The following is a 16,723-nucleotide window of genomic DNA, read 5'->3' as shown; positions in this document are numbered from 1 at the left end:
GTTGCATTTCTTTCATCTTATTCTGCTCTCATATTTTTTTTTCGTTCACTCTTATGTCTCTCTCCTAGTCTGTTTTCACATTCTTAGGTACACTTTAAAACTTTAATTTTTAGCTTTGTTCACTTCTAGTCCCTTTAAGCCTCCTTTCATTGTGGGAATGTTTCTAAAGTACTGTTGGGAATTACTGCAATTATTTTTATTATTATTATGTATTTTATTTAAAGAAATTTTTTAACAAATAGTTAGCTGTCAATGTTAAAATTCTGACTGACTTTTTTAAAAGCATAACCTATGACTGCATGTTTATACACCATACGTTAAAGGGAAACCAAGAGTAAAACTAATTTTTGGTAACCTCGTGGAACATGCTTTCACACTGAAGCAGTTGCTTCAACTCTAAACCACTAGTTTTTCCACTGCAAGGCCATTCCACAAAGAGAAGGGAATGTGTCCTTGCCAACTAAAAAGCTGACAATTAGGCAATTTTTTTATCATCAACTCAATTAGACCCCTGAGAAAAGAAAAAGAACACAGCACATATCAAGCACACTTCAGTAAAATGTCACAGATTGCAAACAATCACATTTTCCAACTAAGGTACAGTTGCGGCCAATCCCAACATCCATTTAAGGACAGTTTAGTTTTCACCTCAGTGTCACAACAGGTTCATGTGCAAGAAAACATGCAGTTTGTTTGTGGTTAGTAAAAAGAGGCAGAAAGCCAAAGATGACTGTGTGTGTGTTTGTCAGAAAAGGGATCATGCAGAACTGGCACTACAAAAAGTCTGAGGTCCTGTTTGGGGGGACACAGCCAGAGAGGCTGTGCCAACAGGGCTCTTACCGAATGGAGAGGGGGAACTGTCCACCTGGAAATGGCATAAATCAAGACCTACAAGAACCCAAACCAGATAAAACCAAATAATTATAAAACAGAAATGCAGAAAAAAATTAATTAAGAAAAAAGTAGGAGGATGCCAAGACAACAAATAAGGAGAAACACAGCAAACCTGGTAAAATACGAAATGCAAGTGTGAAAAATGTGAAAGAAAGAGATGCAGCAATTGTGAAGACACAATTGCAGGTGTCCTTTCTGAGATTGTTCGAGCATCTGCAAAGTGAAGAGAGAGGGGATACTATCCTATGGACAGATCTTGGGACTAAGTCTACCTGATTCAGTGCCTGGCTTGACTAGGTCATCGGACAGCATTCCCAGGAGATCATCATCTGAATGTAGAACCAGCTCGGCTAAGGGATCCTCCACATTGGCTAGAGATCAAGAAGACAAGCGTTTCTGAGCACGAGTATCCATACTAATCACCAAGTGCTCTTCATTAAATGTTACCAAGGGCAGGGCGGTAAGACATATACTGCACTGTGTCAACCGGACAATCTTCTTGATAATAGGGGTGCAACTTCTGTCACTTGGACACGGTTTGGATTTTAAAAAACACAATATCATGAACAATATTATACACTGTCATGAGAAGCTCAAAACATTCTCAGTTTTGGAACAGAGCCATACTGTTAGTGTAACATAAAATTGCTCACGTTGCTGTATCCACCTTAAACATTAAGGGTGACATGTCCTTTCAAAAAAAATTTTTTCAATGACATTTGCACCTCCTGCTCCACGCCTTCAAAATTTTGTTATATCCTGAAAGTGGTATAAGATTTTAGTCATACCACCCACCCCTAATTTAACTGAACTATTCTTTATAATTTCATTAGCATTAATTGCATAAAGATGTATGCATAATACGATTCCCAAATCAAACACTTGTTTCAAGACTAAACCTGCATGAAAGGGTTAAACACAGGAATCTGCAGGGCAGAAAAAGAAGCTTCACTCTATGGGGGATGAAAATCTCTAAGGACAAACAAGCGGCCCTGAAAGCCTTCAAATAGCTTTGTGATTGCTCTCCAAACGAATACGCACAGGCCTTCTAAACACTGCACTGTGACTGCCAGCTTCCTATCCTCCCAGAGAGCTCCGACAGGGAATTCAGAAAAGTGCTAGCAAATTGGGTTTTAAAAACATGTTAGGTTGGCTACGAGCAGAGGTCTGCTGGGCTGAGTGTAAATGAGGGTTGACAGAACTGAGGATAAGAAGAAATGGTGAAGAATGAGGCGTCTGAACAAGCTCTTCAGCCTATAAGAGTATGCAAATCAGGGCTGAAGAAGACACAAAATGAGCACATGGGGGTAAAAAAGTTCATTTGTATGGTTCATCTTCTTTAGTCCCTGTGGCAAAAGATGAACCGAGATGGTCTCTAATGCAAACCACTGGAGTTACAATGTAGGATTCTGCAGTACTGTTGGGTTGTGTGATGCATTCAGTGTGTGCAGATGGGAAAGCGGGAGGAACGGTGATAATGTGCACTATATCTCCCTGCAGAATTCACTGCAGTCTAGAGCAGAAAAAATGACCTGACTGGTCAGAGCAGAAAAAACTATTTCATCTCTAAACAAAGGCAAATCACATTGGGGGTAGGAATGTCTATTTTCTCTGGGCAGTACTCTGTGTGTGTATTTGGAAAATGTGTGTGTAGGTACAGCTGAACATACGCAGTGGTCCTGCTTTAGACGAGACTGGAGTGGAAGTGGTACTCAGAAGTGGGTCAGATAAAGGGTCAAGGAAGCTGCTGCTCTGTGATTTACTGTCTGCATGACTGGCTTCTTCCTCCACAAGCCCTGTTTTCAGAGCTGGCTTGGTCTGCTTGCTTTTACCCAGAAGTTCTTTCCCAAAAAACGCCTCCTGTAACATAAACATGTACACAAGTTAATAATGCACAAGCACTCCAAGTTCATACTAGATTTTCACACTCTCAAGAAAATATTAGTTGTTTTTAACTGCAAAAACTGCACAAAAAATGCCCTGGGTAGTTTCTAGTGCACTGTTATGCAGTAGTTACAATGTTCTGGGTACTTGCTAGGTGATTCCTAGGGTAATCTGAATGGTTAATCCAAGTCTTTATGACATTTTGCTGTCTAGATATGGCTCATCCTTCAATGTAAATTAATCACAATTTTTTTTCTGCCCATTTTGCCACCCATCAGGTGAAAATCATAGGTTTTTTTTGCTGAAATTTTTATGCCCTAAATGTCAAAAGGTTGCCACAGTGCTACACGGTGAAGCACGTTTGTACCACTTCAGAATATCTAACAGTACCAAACTACCAATGTGATGGCTCCCAGCAGTGTTAAAACATTAAAGGCCTAATGTGCTGCAATTTAAATCATTGATTCAAGACATTCCTCTGGTGATGACCTTTACGTCTAATTTCAGGTTTGACAAACAGGAACGCCTAAAGTGACAGCTGTTACAGTTAACGCATCACTGCATCTCCACGCTGAGCATGATGGTCTTTTTAAGAGCACGTGTCAACCCTGCACATGCTCACAAAATCCCTGATCACTTCATTTCATTCCTCAGTTCAAACACGCTCTGAGGTCCTGACAGGGATGCCTATGTTTACTGAGAGAACTAGTAATTAAGTAATTAGAAGACACTTTTATATAAAGTGACTTATGTAGTACACTTATTACAGCTTTATTCCTCTGGAGTGGCTTGTGGTTCAAATAATGTTCCAGATTCAATACAAGTTACGCTCTATTGACAACATCTGTGGAGTGTTCTCTGTTTCCAAAGAAAATAATTTAGACTCAGTTTGTAAAAACAAGCAAAATGGAAGTGTAAGGGGAAAGCCATTCCAGAGAGTTCAAATTGTACAGTTTGTTGAGGAACTTAAATTAATTCATCTTTATAAATTGGGTACGAGGGGAAGGCCTCCTCAAGTTTGGTTTTTTTCTTCCTGTATCTCTTCTTGACTTTCTCCAGAGGCTCACTGATGATGGGTGTCCCATCCACAGGATTGTCTGGTTCATTCCAACCTGGTGAAAAGATCAACTTGATGCAACAACTAAGAGTATACCAAAATAAATATACATGAAAACCTGAGATGTCCAGACCATACCTTCTTCCTTTCCTGTGAAGTTCTCTGTAAGTGAGCTTGTGGAGTTTTTCCAACTGAGAGACCGCTTGCCTTTCCCCTGCCCTGCTTTGCTCCTCTGACGCACCATAAACCCACCAATACCTATAGAGGGTGAAAGATGGGAAACCAAAATCTTATTTAACTTAAAATAGTGTCAGTTAAAAAAAATACAGCTGCTGGACCCCTAAACTAGATAATGAATGCAATCAGGAATTAATAACGTGGGACTCGGACAGTGAGGTCTTGACATTCATCTCTATAATTCAGGATGACGTATTAGCTTTGGGCCAGGAGAGGGTGATTCATCGTGGCTACATTCCTGGAGAAACCATTTCAGGTAAGTCTATTTCTGGTTGCACCACATTGGCTGAATCTGACCCAACAACCCCCACTCCACCACGGTCCACCGCATGGACACAGAGTGAGGAAAGACATAAAATGAAAACAGAAAATATAAAAATAAAATCTAATTCAAAATATTAACTATTAAATATTGACACTAAAAGAACAATGGTTTGATTCAAGAATGATGCCTAAAAACAAAATCTAATGGTCTAGTCGTAGTGATTGATTAACTTTTTTTTCTTTTTTAAATGTGATGTGTGCAATGTTTTAATGTCAAAACACTTTCTTAGCCCATTTGAATATGTAGAGACAATAATTTGAGCTTCTTTGGGCATCCTGATCAACCCAGCACATTAGCACTCATTCGACCAATGGTGAGAGTTTGGGGCAGGGCTAACATAAAAAAAAAAAAGGAAGTCAATTTTAAGCACAAACACATTCTTTACCTCTACTGTCGTCCATGTCTCCATCCCTGAAGAGCTCAGACTGGGGATCAGGGGTTGTCTGCAACACAGCCACACTGTTTTGATTGATGATCTTCAGCTTAAGTTTGGGTTTGGGTCGTCTGCGGCGGGCGGCCTGGACACATAAACTCTGGAGCTGGCACAAGCCTGACTCAGTCAGACACACACCATCCTGAGTGTAGGTCCGTTGGAATTCTGGCACAGAACAGAACACAGCAATGATGACTATCGCTCTGACACTTCAGCAATTTAAGTAACATAACTGTTACACAGCTAAATTAAATTAAAAAAAAAGCATTAATACCATTTTCCTTGACTTTCGTAAGAAGCTGTGCCACTACAGGAGGCTCGTTGATGTCCATGACCTTTGCCACTGTGCCACCTGTAACAACACAAAAGCAAGACGGAAGATTGACTTATTTCAGGTAAACACTGCGTATTCACAGTCATTTGTTTAGTTATTTATTGATAAGAGGACAGTCTGGAGCCATTAAAGGCAGATTACATTAACTGCTGCTTAATTCACATGAACAGGTTGCAGCTTGATTTAAAATTCAGCCCATCTGCTTTTTTTAATGAACCACATTTTGCTAGAACAAAGTTTCAATGACCAAAACACTCTAGTGTCCATCTGTTACAGAAAAAATTGTGCATCAACATGCACATCATACAGGAATCAACAAGAGACAATTCCTGAAGCACATTCACCTGAAGCTGCGATTAGGGCATTTTTGTTCAGACACGGAGCAAAAATCAGATTTTTTGGCATATCCAAATCAAATCTGTTTAGTTCTTTGTAGTTTGAACAAACAGATCGAGGCATGAACTCAATTTACAAACTCAATCCAAACTACAAACACATACTGATTAAATGTGATTTTTGAAAATGTGTTCATGTCTTACCAGGTGTGGACATGGTATGTGTTCTACATAGAGAGCAGTCAAAGCCCTCATCTGCTGCACTCTCCACCTCTTCATCAGAGTTCAGCCCCTGACATGAGGCATGAACCCACCTGCAGACCAAACGTCATGATTAGACCACATTCACAACCAGTCACAAAGCAAGCAAATATCACATGCTCAACGTGATGAATATTTTCCCCCATCAACACCTGCGTTTATTCATGTACTAATCTACTGCTGAGCCATTTCCCAGGATACTTTTTTATTCTGCTGTTATGGCATTTGGCATGATGGAGTGCCACCCACCTGTCACACTGCCGGCACTGTAGGATAAGCTCTTCCTGTCTGTAGCTACGCGCGCACACAGGACAAACCGTGAGACTCGCACACGGACCGCATTGCGTGTAGTTATTCTGCCACTCACAGCGCAGGCCAGGCGACGTGGCTCCACACTGAGTACACAATACACACCTGATGGAGAACAAAACATTTACACACCGATATAACATACATGAGAGTGCAAATACACATTATCCCAGACACACACACACTTTTAATCATAAATGTCTAAATCTATACTTTTACACTTATTTTGTGGCCTTTCTGTGAATGGACATGCCTCTTGTTTGCACAGGCTTAGCATTGACTGCACTGCCTTAAAAATAAATATTTAAATGGCTCCAATCCATGTAAAGCTCCGACCGAATGTGTCACAATGCAATACAAAACCCAGCTCTGTTTGAATGAGGATTACATGTGATATTACAGCAAATATGTAGGAAATCCCTTTCGATCTTGTTTGAAAACAGCTGCTAAAGATCAAGAGAGTGTTAGATGGGTAGAGAGAGAGAAAAAAAGAGATATGAAGCTAACAAAGAGATAGTGCTAAAGCACTGAGAGCGATAGTGAGATTTAAATGAAAGAAATTGACATGGCATCTGTAAAGAAAATGTTATATAATAAAGGTTATATTTCACCTCAAAATCAAGAGAAAGAACTAAAAGCTGTATTTTACATAAAGAAACTGAGGGGATGATTAGGATCAAGATTTTGCATAATGATGTTATGAAATACTTTTTTAGGACAATTAAGTACATCCTCTCAAATAAGTCAACATGACTAATGCACTATATTACACGTGTTCTTACAAGCTTTCTATGAGAAAGAGTTCAAAATTCAGCTCGTTATTTATGGAAAATGTTCCCCTTCACCTTAGCTCTCAAATATGGAGCTAAAACAGTCTTAAAATTAATATATTTACTAAATATGATTCGCAAATGCAAAAGCTACTTTGCATTCATAAAAATGGAATATATTTGCAAACAGCAATTTACAGACTCATAACAATTTCTATTGCAAAATAAGATGCACAAATGCAAAACAACTGTTAGATCTGCATTTGAAAATCATCATGTTTCTGGATCGTTATGGATTTTCATCTGCCAGCCATCATTTACATATTAGTGTTATTCATTCATTCAATGTTCTTGAATCAAAGACTTGTGAATCATATTTTGTAAATAATCATTTTCAAGCTATTGTAGCTCCATACACAAATCTCACTATCCAACCTGCATATTCAAACTGACAGGTCACATTCATTTAATACATGCAAGAAAAACAATGTGTTAATTTATGAGATTAACACAAGCTTGCAAATAATCTTGATGGTTTAAAAAAATGACAAAGATGAAGACAGAACTATGACAGTACACACTGGGCTACGGTCCAAAGCTGCATCTAATTTTAGTGAAGACTTCTGTTTGTGTGTGTGTACATACCACTTGCACTTCCAGCTGCCTTTGGGTACATTCTGCAGTGGTGGGTTCAGACAGTATGTGTGGTAGCTAATGTCACAGTCATCACAGAGCAGCAAGCGCCCGGGGTCACTGGCCTGCCCACATGCCTCACAAACTGTGCACTCCAGACAGCGCCAGCCTTTACTCAACACCACTTTTGTGATCTAAAACAGACACACACACAAACACACACTTGAGGTCAAAGCACTAGTTTAAAGGGTGATGGAGGGTTATATATTTAACAGGCTATAATCTGGATGGATATAAGAAACACAAAGAACACAGCAGTAAGATGTCTGTGGAGTCAAAGGTATTTGTCAGAATGATTTACTGGCATTTATAGATCAATGTATGTGGTGATAAATCATTCCAACCACAAAGTGACCAGGGGCAGTCAAACTCCAAAAGAGCACCATGAAAGTAGTCCATAACTCATCAGGTAAATTATAGGGTTAGTTTATCCACAAAATAAAAGATCTGAGAGATTTCTGTGCCTCCATTAAAAGTCCACAGAACCAAAACTCGAAGCTTCAAAATAATCCATATCAATCGAGCAGTTTCATTCAAGTCTTCTGAAGAGACACAATTACTTTATACGATGAACTCATTTATTTAGGCTTTTTATGCACATTGATCAATGCACTTACATACAGCACATCAAAACAGAAGTTCAACTGTACTTTCTTGGCATGAGAATGATGAGGTTTGTACGATTGAGCTGGCACTGACCATTTTTTAGGTGCTCTGTGTAAGTGCACTGGCAAATGTTTGACAAAAGCCTACATTAAAACTCTTTATCATATAAAGCAATTGTGTCTGTTCAGAAAACTTTAGGTTACTATTGTAACCCCGGTTTCTCTGACAGCATGAAGTGAAGTAGGGTAAACGTACCTATTGAGCTCACATACCCATTAAGCACACTTCCATATTTGAGCTCCGATTATGAAAATAAAAAATAATGTATTATCATACTTGATGTCTTAACCAATTGATGTGTTTGTTACTGCATACCTCCTGTATGTTTAAGTCAATCAGATCATTGCTCACTGAGATATGGCTGTCCATGTGTTCACACTGTCTGGAAGCCATTTTGAAAGTAGTCTGAAAACTTTCACCAAAAGAGTAGCTCCTTAAATGTGCTTTTTTTAAAAATAGATATTTAAGCCTTTATTCTGGGTAAGTTTCACTACTTATTGTAAAATTAAGAGATTCATGTTTAGATTTTTGCATATTATAACATGGAACTTGGATGTGGGAAATAATTACATTAGATCCAAAAGATAGTTTTAGCAACATAGCGCAGATGCTACAGAACACAGTCAGCTGACTAGCTGTATAAGATTGGGTGCTACGCTAATAAATTACTTCAACGGCATTACTGGCTTGTACTTTTAAATCCATAATATTATAAATTAACAGTTTATTGCTGGTCTGTGGTTTTAAACTGCTGTATTTTTTAAAGATTTCATATTATTTTAAGGTGAGCTTAAAGGGTACATTTCTATGAAAATCACACAGCTTCAGTGTGACATCAATAAGATAAAGTATAATTTCATAGATATTGTTAATAATAGTTGTTCATGATAAAATATGTATGACCTTAATACATGACCTAGACTATTTATTTAGCAAAATCTTGTCATTTTAATGATTACATGAAATTTATTAAAAATTGTTGCTGCTCCAATTAAGCTCAGTGTGCTCTCTTTAAGCTCTTCCACAATGAACATCTCTGTAACTAACCTCATAAACAGACTTTAAATATTAACTGATGGTTGTCACTTTAAGTAAAGTTAATCGATTTTCTATGAAATCAGACGACTCAAATTTGCAGACTGGCTCTGACCTTTGGCAATTAGCATCAAATTCTCCAGACTGTAAATCGGTGAAAAATCAGAGCAAAACTCATGCAGTGTAGTCCAGCCTTAAGAGACTATAGATAAGTTGACATCCATTTAATAAGAAGATTCATAATGAGGCTAGTTTCTGTGTTCATCCCCGTGAATGAAATGATTGATTGGTTTTGGATTTATTTGATTTTTGAATGTGTTACTTAGCTGAATGTGGATTAGTCTAGATGCGGCAATGTGCTTAAATGACACTTCACTATGAATTTATAACTGATCAAATTGGCAATTGCATTTGGATTATGTCACAATTTATGCGTCCACATACTGAAAACGCAATTGAAAATACAATTTGCTATTCTATTTGAAAATTGTCCGGAATATCGTTCCATAGAATGCCTTGTTGCTTGATTTTAGTATTCTGTTTTTTTTGTGATTGACTTTGTACATTAAAAAAATATATATTTTTCCATTTTTCTTTAAAAAGGTTGTTTAAAATAAACAAGAATTTTTAATAAAACATGATGCGAGCTTAATGGAAACAGGGGTGTGCTTAAAGGGTACAAACATGTACCCATTAACCACAGCCAGACTTTTTGCATTTAAAGATGTATATCTTAATTTAAATGCTTTTGTCATTTCAAATAAAATTTAATATTTTCATGCGAGAGATTAATATTTTATTTTAACATAACTTTTTGTACTGAAACCAATAAGAGAATGTGGATCGGGCGTGGCGGGCAGAATTCAGGATAAATGCAGGTGGCGTGAGGTCACATAGGCAGACAGAACGATCTGGCAGAAAATGACTGAAGACCCAGGGTTTAAATACTGGAGGCCGATGAGTTGATTGGCAGCAGGTGATTCACATTCAGCTATCAGCCACAGAGAGGAGAGCATAGCCACACCCCGGGATACACCAACTCACAAACACAGACACACAAAAAGGAAAAACACAGCTGGCCAAAAATCCAAATCCCTGGCAGAATGTATAACTGATCAAATTGAGTGCCTTGTTGCTTGATTTTAGTGTTGTTGTTGTTGTTGTTTTTTTGTGATTGACTTACCTTCAAATTAAACATTTTTTCAACTATTCTTTAAGAATGTTGTTCAAAATAAACAAGACTTTTTAATAAAACATGATGTGAGCTTAATGGGAACAAGGGTGTGCTTAAAGGGTACAACAATGTACCCATTAAGCACAGCCAGACTTTTTGCATTTAATGATGTATATCTTAATTCAAATGCTTTTGTCATTTAAAATAAAATTTTATATTTTTGTGTGAGAGATTAATATTTTATATTAATATAACTTCTTGTACTGAAAACAATATCTTGTGCACTAAAAATGACTCAATGTAGATTTTGGTGAGCTTAATAGGTACGTTTAACCTATCTCAGAATCAGAATCAGAATGAGCTTTATTGCCAGGTATGTTTACACATACGAGGAATTTGTTTTAGTGACAAAAGCTCCACGGTGCAACAGAATGACAGTGACAAGACAGGACACAGATAATAAAAAGAATACTATAAAAATATACAAAATAGACAATGTACAAAAAAGCAAAAACACAATATATAATATAGACAATTTTGTATGTACAGGTATGATATGTGCAAATTTGAAATGTAAATAAGTATGTGTGTTAAATAAATAATGTATACTAGTGTTGTGTGTTCCACGATTATTGTTAGGTGTTCATGAGATGGATTGCCTGAGGAAAGAAACTGTTCCTGTGTCTGGTCGTTCTGGTGCTCAGTGCTCTGTAGCGTCGACCAGATGGCAACAGTTCAAATAGGGAGTGTGCTGGATGTGAGGGGTCCAGAGTGATTTTGCTAGCCCTTTTGCTCACTCTGGATGAGTACAGTTCTTGGAGAGAAGGGAGGGTTGTGCCAGTGATTCGCTCAGCAGTCCGAACTATCCTCTGTAGTCTTCTGAGGTCAGATTTGGATATCTCACTATGGGAATGCCCTAGGCATGACCGATTGCGGAAGCACCAATGAAACCACGTCTGCCAACCATGGCAGACCAATCGCTGCAGCGATCAGGGAGTCCAGCCTCCCTGTATATAAACCGCAGCTACCTGCTGTCTCGTCATTCTCCGCACATCTCTTCTCAGTGCGGGACAAGCAAGGAGGGCAATATTATGAGATACCTCCCTTCATGTTATCAGAGAACCGGGGTTACGGTAGTAACCTAAAGTTCTCTTTCTAACATTCGTTCGGTATCTCAATATGGGATATAGACAACTTCCGTATTGCCGATATGCTGACGAAGCAGACTAAAAATGACTACGATCTGAATTATACCTCTCTGTCCTGGTACGAGTGGTTAAATGCAGATCAGTACAGTCTGAAAAAATCGACACTAAAGTGGAATGGAATACCTCATGTGATTAAAGGATAACATGTCCACACGCTCCAAGGACCGAATGGGCAAATGAAGGTTCTGTTACATATAGTCTTTAGAACCTCACAAAGGTGTGTGGGGAAGACCAGCTAGCCGCAGCACAGATTTCCTGAATAGAAATGCCCTTAAATAGCGTCCAGGACGTAGCTATCCCTCTAGTTGTGTGAGCCCGTAACTCTCTTGGGGGCTCCACATCCGCATTATTATAATAACATAACACGATTGCCTCCAAAACCCAGTGCAAGAGACATTGACGGGAGACAGGCTTTCCCTTGAAAGAGTCTGCCCACGAAAACAAAAAGCTGATTGCTTTTGAAAAGTGCCCTGGACTTTGCACATATACTTGTAGAGTCCGCACTGGACATAAACAGTGTGGCAAACGAGAGGCTGCTGGCCTATAGTACCCGAGTCAAGTCCTATACGAAATGTCGAGATAACGGCCAAATAAACCTTAACCGTGGAAAAAGCTCTGCCTTTGTCCAGGAGGTCTTGCAAGAAACATAACACATCCAAAATTTAACACAAATAAAGGACGACGGTTCTTTCTGCACACCATGCTTCGAACATTCCCTATTTGAGACTGTATAAAGAGCATGCTGAAGCATGTGGCCCTCGCGTTCTGAATCGTCTCAATGACCTTAGGAGGTAAACCAGCTGCATTTAAATTCAGCCTCTCACGGGCCAGGCCCAAACAGACAGCTTCTGCGGGGAGGGGTGGAATATCTCCTCACTTGGGAGAGAAGATCCCTGTGTGCTGGTAATGGCCATGGCTGGTCGCAGAGCAGCTGTGCAATCTCCGCTACCCACAGTCTCCCCGGCCAGTATGGTGCTATTAGAATCATCATATGACCGCGCTCTCTTACCCTCCATAATGTTGGCTCGATTAGGCTTATCTGGGGGAACGCATACAGTAGCGCGTCTGGCCATTCATGGGCTAGAGCATCCACACCCAACGGTGCATCGTCGCCTGCTAGAGAGAAGAACAGGAGACACTGCGCGTTTTCGCGTGATGCCAAGGGATCTACGGCAGCTCGACCGAATCTCTACCATATCATCTGAACCACCTGGGGATGAAGTCTCCACTCCCCGTACAGCGGGTTCCCTCTGGACAGCAAATCTGCTCCCCTGTTCATTATTCCTGGATCATGCGTCGCGCGCAACAAGGTTCGCGCTGCCCCACATTATCAGCTTCTTCGCTAACATGTGAAGTTTGCGAGAGTGTAAGCCTCCTTGCCGATTTATATAGGCTATCACCGTTGTATTGTCCATTCTGAACAATACATTATGAGTTTTGAGATAACAAAATGTTTCGGAGCCAGCAATACTGTCAGTAGCTCTAGAAAATGTATGTGCTCTTCCCTCAGACCAAACTCCTCTCACTGTTCTGCCTTCGAACACAGCTCCCCAGCCTGTGAGGGACACGTCTGTCATCACCACTTTCCTTGAAACGACCGGACACAGAGGGTATCCTGTCCTGAAATGATGGAGGTCTCCAGTAGCAGAGAGCGTTCATGCATTCTGGTGAGATGTGCACTTTGTGGCTGAGGCAGCTCTTGGAGCGGATGCCCTGTGACGCCGCCCAGTTTTGAAATTCCCTCATTCGCAGTAGTCCCAGGGGGACCACTGCTAGTGTTGAGGCCATCAACCCCAGTAACCGGAGGCATAATCTGAGAGAGACTGTTTTCCCTCTTTGAAAAAGGGAGATGCAGCGGCGAAATGCCTCAATGCGCTCCTCTGACAGAAATGCTCAAAACTCCACTGAATTCAATCTGAGACCCAGGTAGACTATTTCCTGTGAAGGGGTCAGACAGCTCTTTGTCTGGTTTATCTTGAAACCTAGTCTCTCCAGATGAGTCACCAGTGTATTTGTATTGACCACTGCTTGGTGTGGAGACGGTGCACACACGAGCAGGTCGTCTAGATAAGACAAGACTCTGACTCCCATATTCCTTAACCGAGTCAGAGCCCCCTCTACACATTTGGTAAAAATTCTCAGAGCTAGGGAGAGGCCAAAGGGAATTTTCGCATACTCGTATGCTGTATTTTTATATGTGAGATTTTTCCTGTGGCGCAGGAAAGATATCTATGTGAAAATATGTGTCCTGGAGATCTACTGAGGTGAACCAGTCTCCCTGACGAATATTTTGACAATGTTTTGCGTGAAAGCATTTTGAACTTGTACTTTCCCATCTTCGCTCACTAGCGGTGTTGCGGCACCCTCTAGTGGTGAAGGGAGGGAAATTTGTTCCAGTAAAGGAGTTATATTCATCTTTGTTTGGACTAAATTTTTGTGATTAATTAATTTTTTAATTCCACTCTGCGCCCTTAGCCCTTGGCCTGGATGCGACAGAGAACCTTTTAATTGTGTTGGGATGTTTGTTACCTCTTGGTTCTCCTCCCTCGGAACAAATGCCAATGGGTAGAGGGGGAGACACTGTTTCGGGGGGCACCTGGGGAACATGGGCCACACGTCTGCATACATTTGACACCGAACGGTCTGCAGGAACGATTCATGTAGTCGAATCCCTTCTCCTTTTCCCCGCGGGAGGGAGAAGTGGAACGTTCTGAAGGGATGAGACAGAGAAACTCTGAGTGCTGTCTCCAATCCCTTCCTGAAACTGAACCGATGTCTCAGGTAGCCCGCCGCTTCTTGTTACCCTGGGGGTTGGTTGAAAGATGCTTCGCTGCTGCGGCTGCATACGACGGTTTTGGTTTCACAAACCCGGGTTTTGTCAGCGCGAATGCACTTCCCGGTTGTTGCGGCGGGGTGGGGTGGGAAGGCTGATTATCAGACTGACCTACTTTCCCCGAGGGTCTGAAACTTGGCCGGCTCGGATAATAAGGCCGAGCCACCGGCTTTCTGGGGAGACAAACCTTGAATGCCTCCCCTTCCCTCTTCCGTTGATCGCATTGTTGCTGCATCGCTGTAACAGTCGCATCAAACTTAGCTTTTGGATCGATGGGGGCATCCAAAAACTCCACTTTCTCTTTCTTCGAGAGTCCGGACAAGCTCAGCCACAGCGATCTCTCTCCCTCAACTGCCATGCCCATGCTGGGTCCGCAACTTTGCACGGCTCCACGAGATGTACGCAGGTTTAAATCTGTGATGACACATATCTCCTCCCAGAGTGCAGGTTTGGGAGATCCGCAGTCCAGTTGATAACACATTTCCTCAAAAAGCTTGGCTTGATAGGCCATGAGGAGAGATGTCGCGATCAAAGCGCGAACCGTCAGCACGGAGGATTTGTAAATCTTCTGGAAAACAAAGGGCGGCCGGTATAAATTGTCTCGCTGGTGGGAGATGTGACAGGAGCCTTTTCCCATCGTAGAGGTCTCTATCAGCCCCTTTCCCTGTCGGTTGGGATGGCCAATCGACGGACAGCTTAGCCACGGCCCTACGACAGACCTCCAGCAGATCTGTGTCCACCTGCACAGGGGAGGGTGAGCTCACATCCTGCACGTTCGGCGGATGGGACTGATTTGGAGGGAGAATGGCATCCTCGTTGTCATCATCCTAGTCTTCGAGGATGGTCGACAGTACCTCGTCATCATCGTCTTCCTCTCCCGGTAAAGGATCTTCAAACAGCGGGGGAAGAACTGGTGACACACTATCCATCATATCTCCCCACGAGCTTGAGGTCTGTGGACACTCCATGGGTTTCCTCTCTGGGTTGAGCAGAGAGGCATGGGTCCAACTTTGCTGTGGCTGCCACTCGGTTCCTTTTTTCGGGTTTTATTCGAGAAAGTCACACAGTGAGGGCAGCCCTCAGGGTTGGATAGTGCTGCCTGAGTGTGTTTAGCACCCAGGCATGAGATGCAGAGACCGTGAGAATCCTTGGTCGAAATCCACGCTCCACAAGCACAAGGATGAGGAGGACGGCTGTTCCCTCTGTGGCTTTCTGGCTCTTTCGAAGGTGGCCATGACAGCGACTGCACTCTCTTCATACGGTAAGTCCACCACAATGTAAAATCTTGTACGGAGCTGTGCTGAGAGTAGTGAGCGCTCTCTTTTTTTGAGAACTTAAGAGCTGAAAAACTCACCTTAACGTGTTAGTAACCCAACTTTAAGTGCGGTCACTCAACGAAACTTTAAGGAAAAAATTACATTCGGGGCGTTACCTTGCGTCTTCATCAGTAAACGGTTGAGCAATAATTCCAAAAGTCTGCTGAGGACAGCTTCCGAAAACCTTCCATGGGGAAGAGCACAAGAATGACGAGACAGCAGGTAGCTGCAGTTTAAATACAGGGAGGCGGGACTTCCTGATCGCTGCAGCGATTGGTCTGCCATGGTTGGCAGACGTAGTGTCATTGGTGCTTCCGCAATCGGTCACGCCTTGGGTGTATCCCATAGTGAGATACTGAACAAACTATTTAGACCGCTAAATTCATATGGATTGCTTTTACAATGCCTTTACAAATTTGTTGAATCTCAAAGTGTTGGTTGCGTGGATTTTCAAATAGAGGGACCGAAATCTCTTAGGTTTCATTTCATCTTCATTTGTGTTTCGAAGATTAACAAAAGTCTTTTGGCATTGGAAAGACATGAGGGTAAATAAATGATTACATAATTTTTGCACAAACTAACCCTTTAAACTTCGCCGTGTGAAAGCGAACCACACCAAGAATAAAAAGCAACATTGTAATAATTTTAATCCCATTTTCAGAACAAAGCAATCAATCTACAGGTGTGAAAACACTCTTAATAATATAATTCCAGTAATAATATGAGATATAAGATAATTCCAGTCTGTTCACCAAACAAAGCAATTTTATTGCTTTAGAAGATTACAAAAATATAGCACACTATTTGTATGGACTACTTTTATAGCTTTTGGAGCTTGACAGTATAAATCCTCACCCACTTTCATTATACGGAAAAAGTAGCATTTTATCTATTGTATTAAATGGAAAAATGGATTTAGAACAACATGAGGGTGAATTAATAGCAGAATTTTCATTAAT

The 16,723-nt window shown here is 41.0% G+C and overlaps 1 protein-coding gene across 1 annotated transcript in view; it reads right to left on the bottom strand.

The window, feature by feature from the left end:
- Positions 1-16,723, bottom strand: part of kmt2ca (lysine (K)-specific methyltransferase 2Ca) — a 168,146-nt gene that overhangs the window by 32,363 nt on the left and 119,060 nt on the right. Inside the window, exons 19-28 of the mRNA XM_016231219.1 lie at positions 7,485-7,666; positions 6,010-6,174; positions 5,704-5,813; positions 5,105-5,182; positions 4,783-4,995; positions 3,974-4,093; positions 3,771-3,890; positions 2,565-2,759; positions 1,167-1,265; positions 841-888 (exon numbers count right to left, since the gene is read on the bottom strand). Coding sequence (XP_016086705.1) covers positions 841-888; positions 1,167-1,265; positions 2,565-2,759; positions 3,771-3,890; positions 3,974-4,093; positions 4,783-4,995; positions 5,105-5,182; positions 5,704-5,813; positions 6,010-6,174; positions 7,485-7,666 — 1,330 coding nt within the window. The remainder of the gene's footprint in view (positions 1-840; positions 889-1,166; positions 1,266-2,564; positions 2,760-3,770; positions 3,891-3,973; positions 4,094-4,782; positions 4,996-5,104; positions 5,183-5,703; positions 5,814-6,009; positions 6,175-7,484; positions 7,667-16,723) is intronic.

The sequence above is a fragment of the Sinocyclocheilus grahami genome, unplaced genomic scaffold, assembly GCF_001515645.1.
Source record: "Sinocyclocheilus grahami isolate Dianchi unplaced genomic scaffold, SAMN03320097.WGS_v1.1 scaffold385.1, whole genome shotgun sequence".
Lineage (NCBI taxonomy): Eukaryota > Metazoa > Chordata > Actinopteri > Cypriniformes > Cyprinidae > Sinocyclocheilus > Sinocyclocheilus grahami.
Note: the sequence above shows the minus strand (reverse complement) of the source record. Positions and strands in the feature narration are given on the sequence as shown.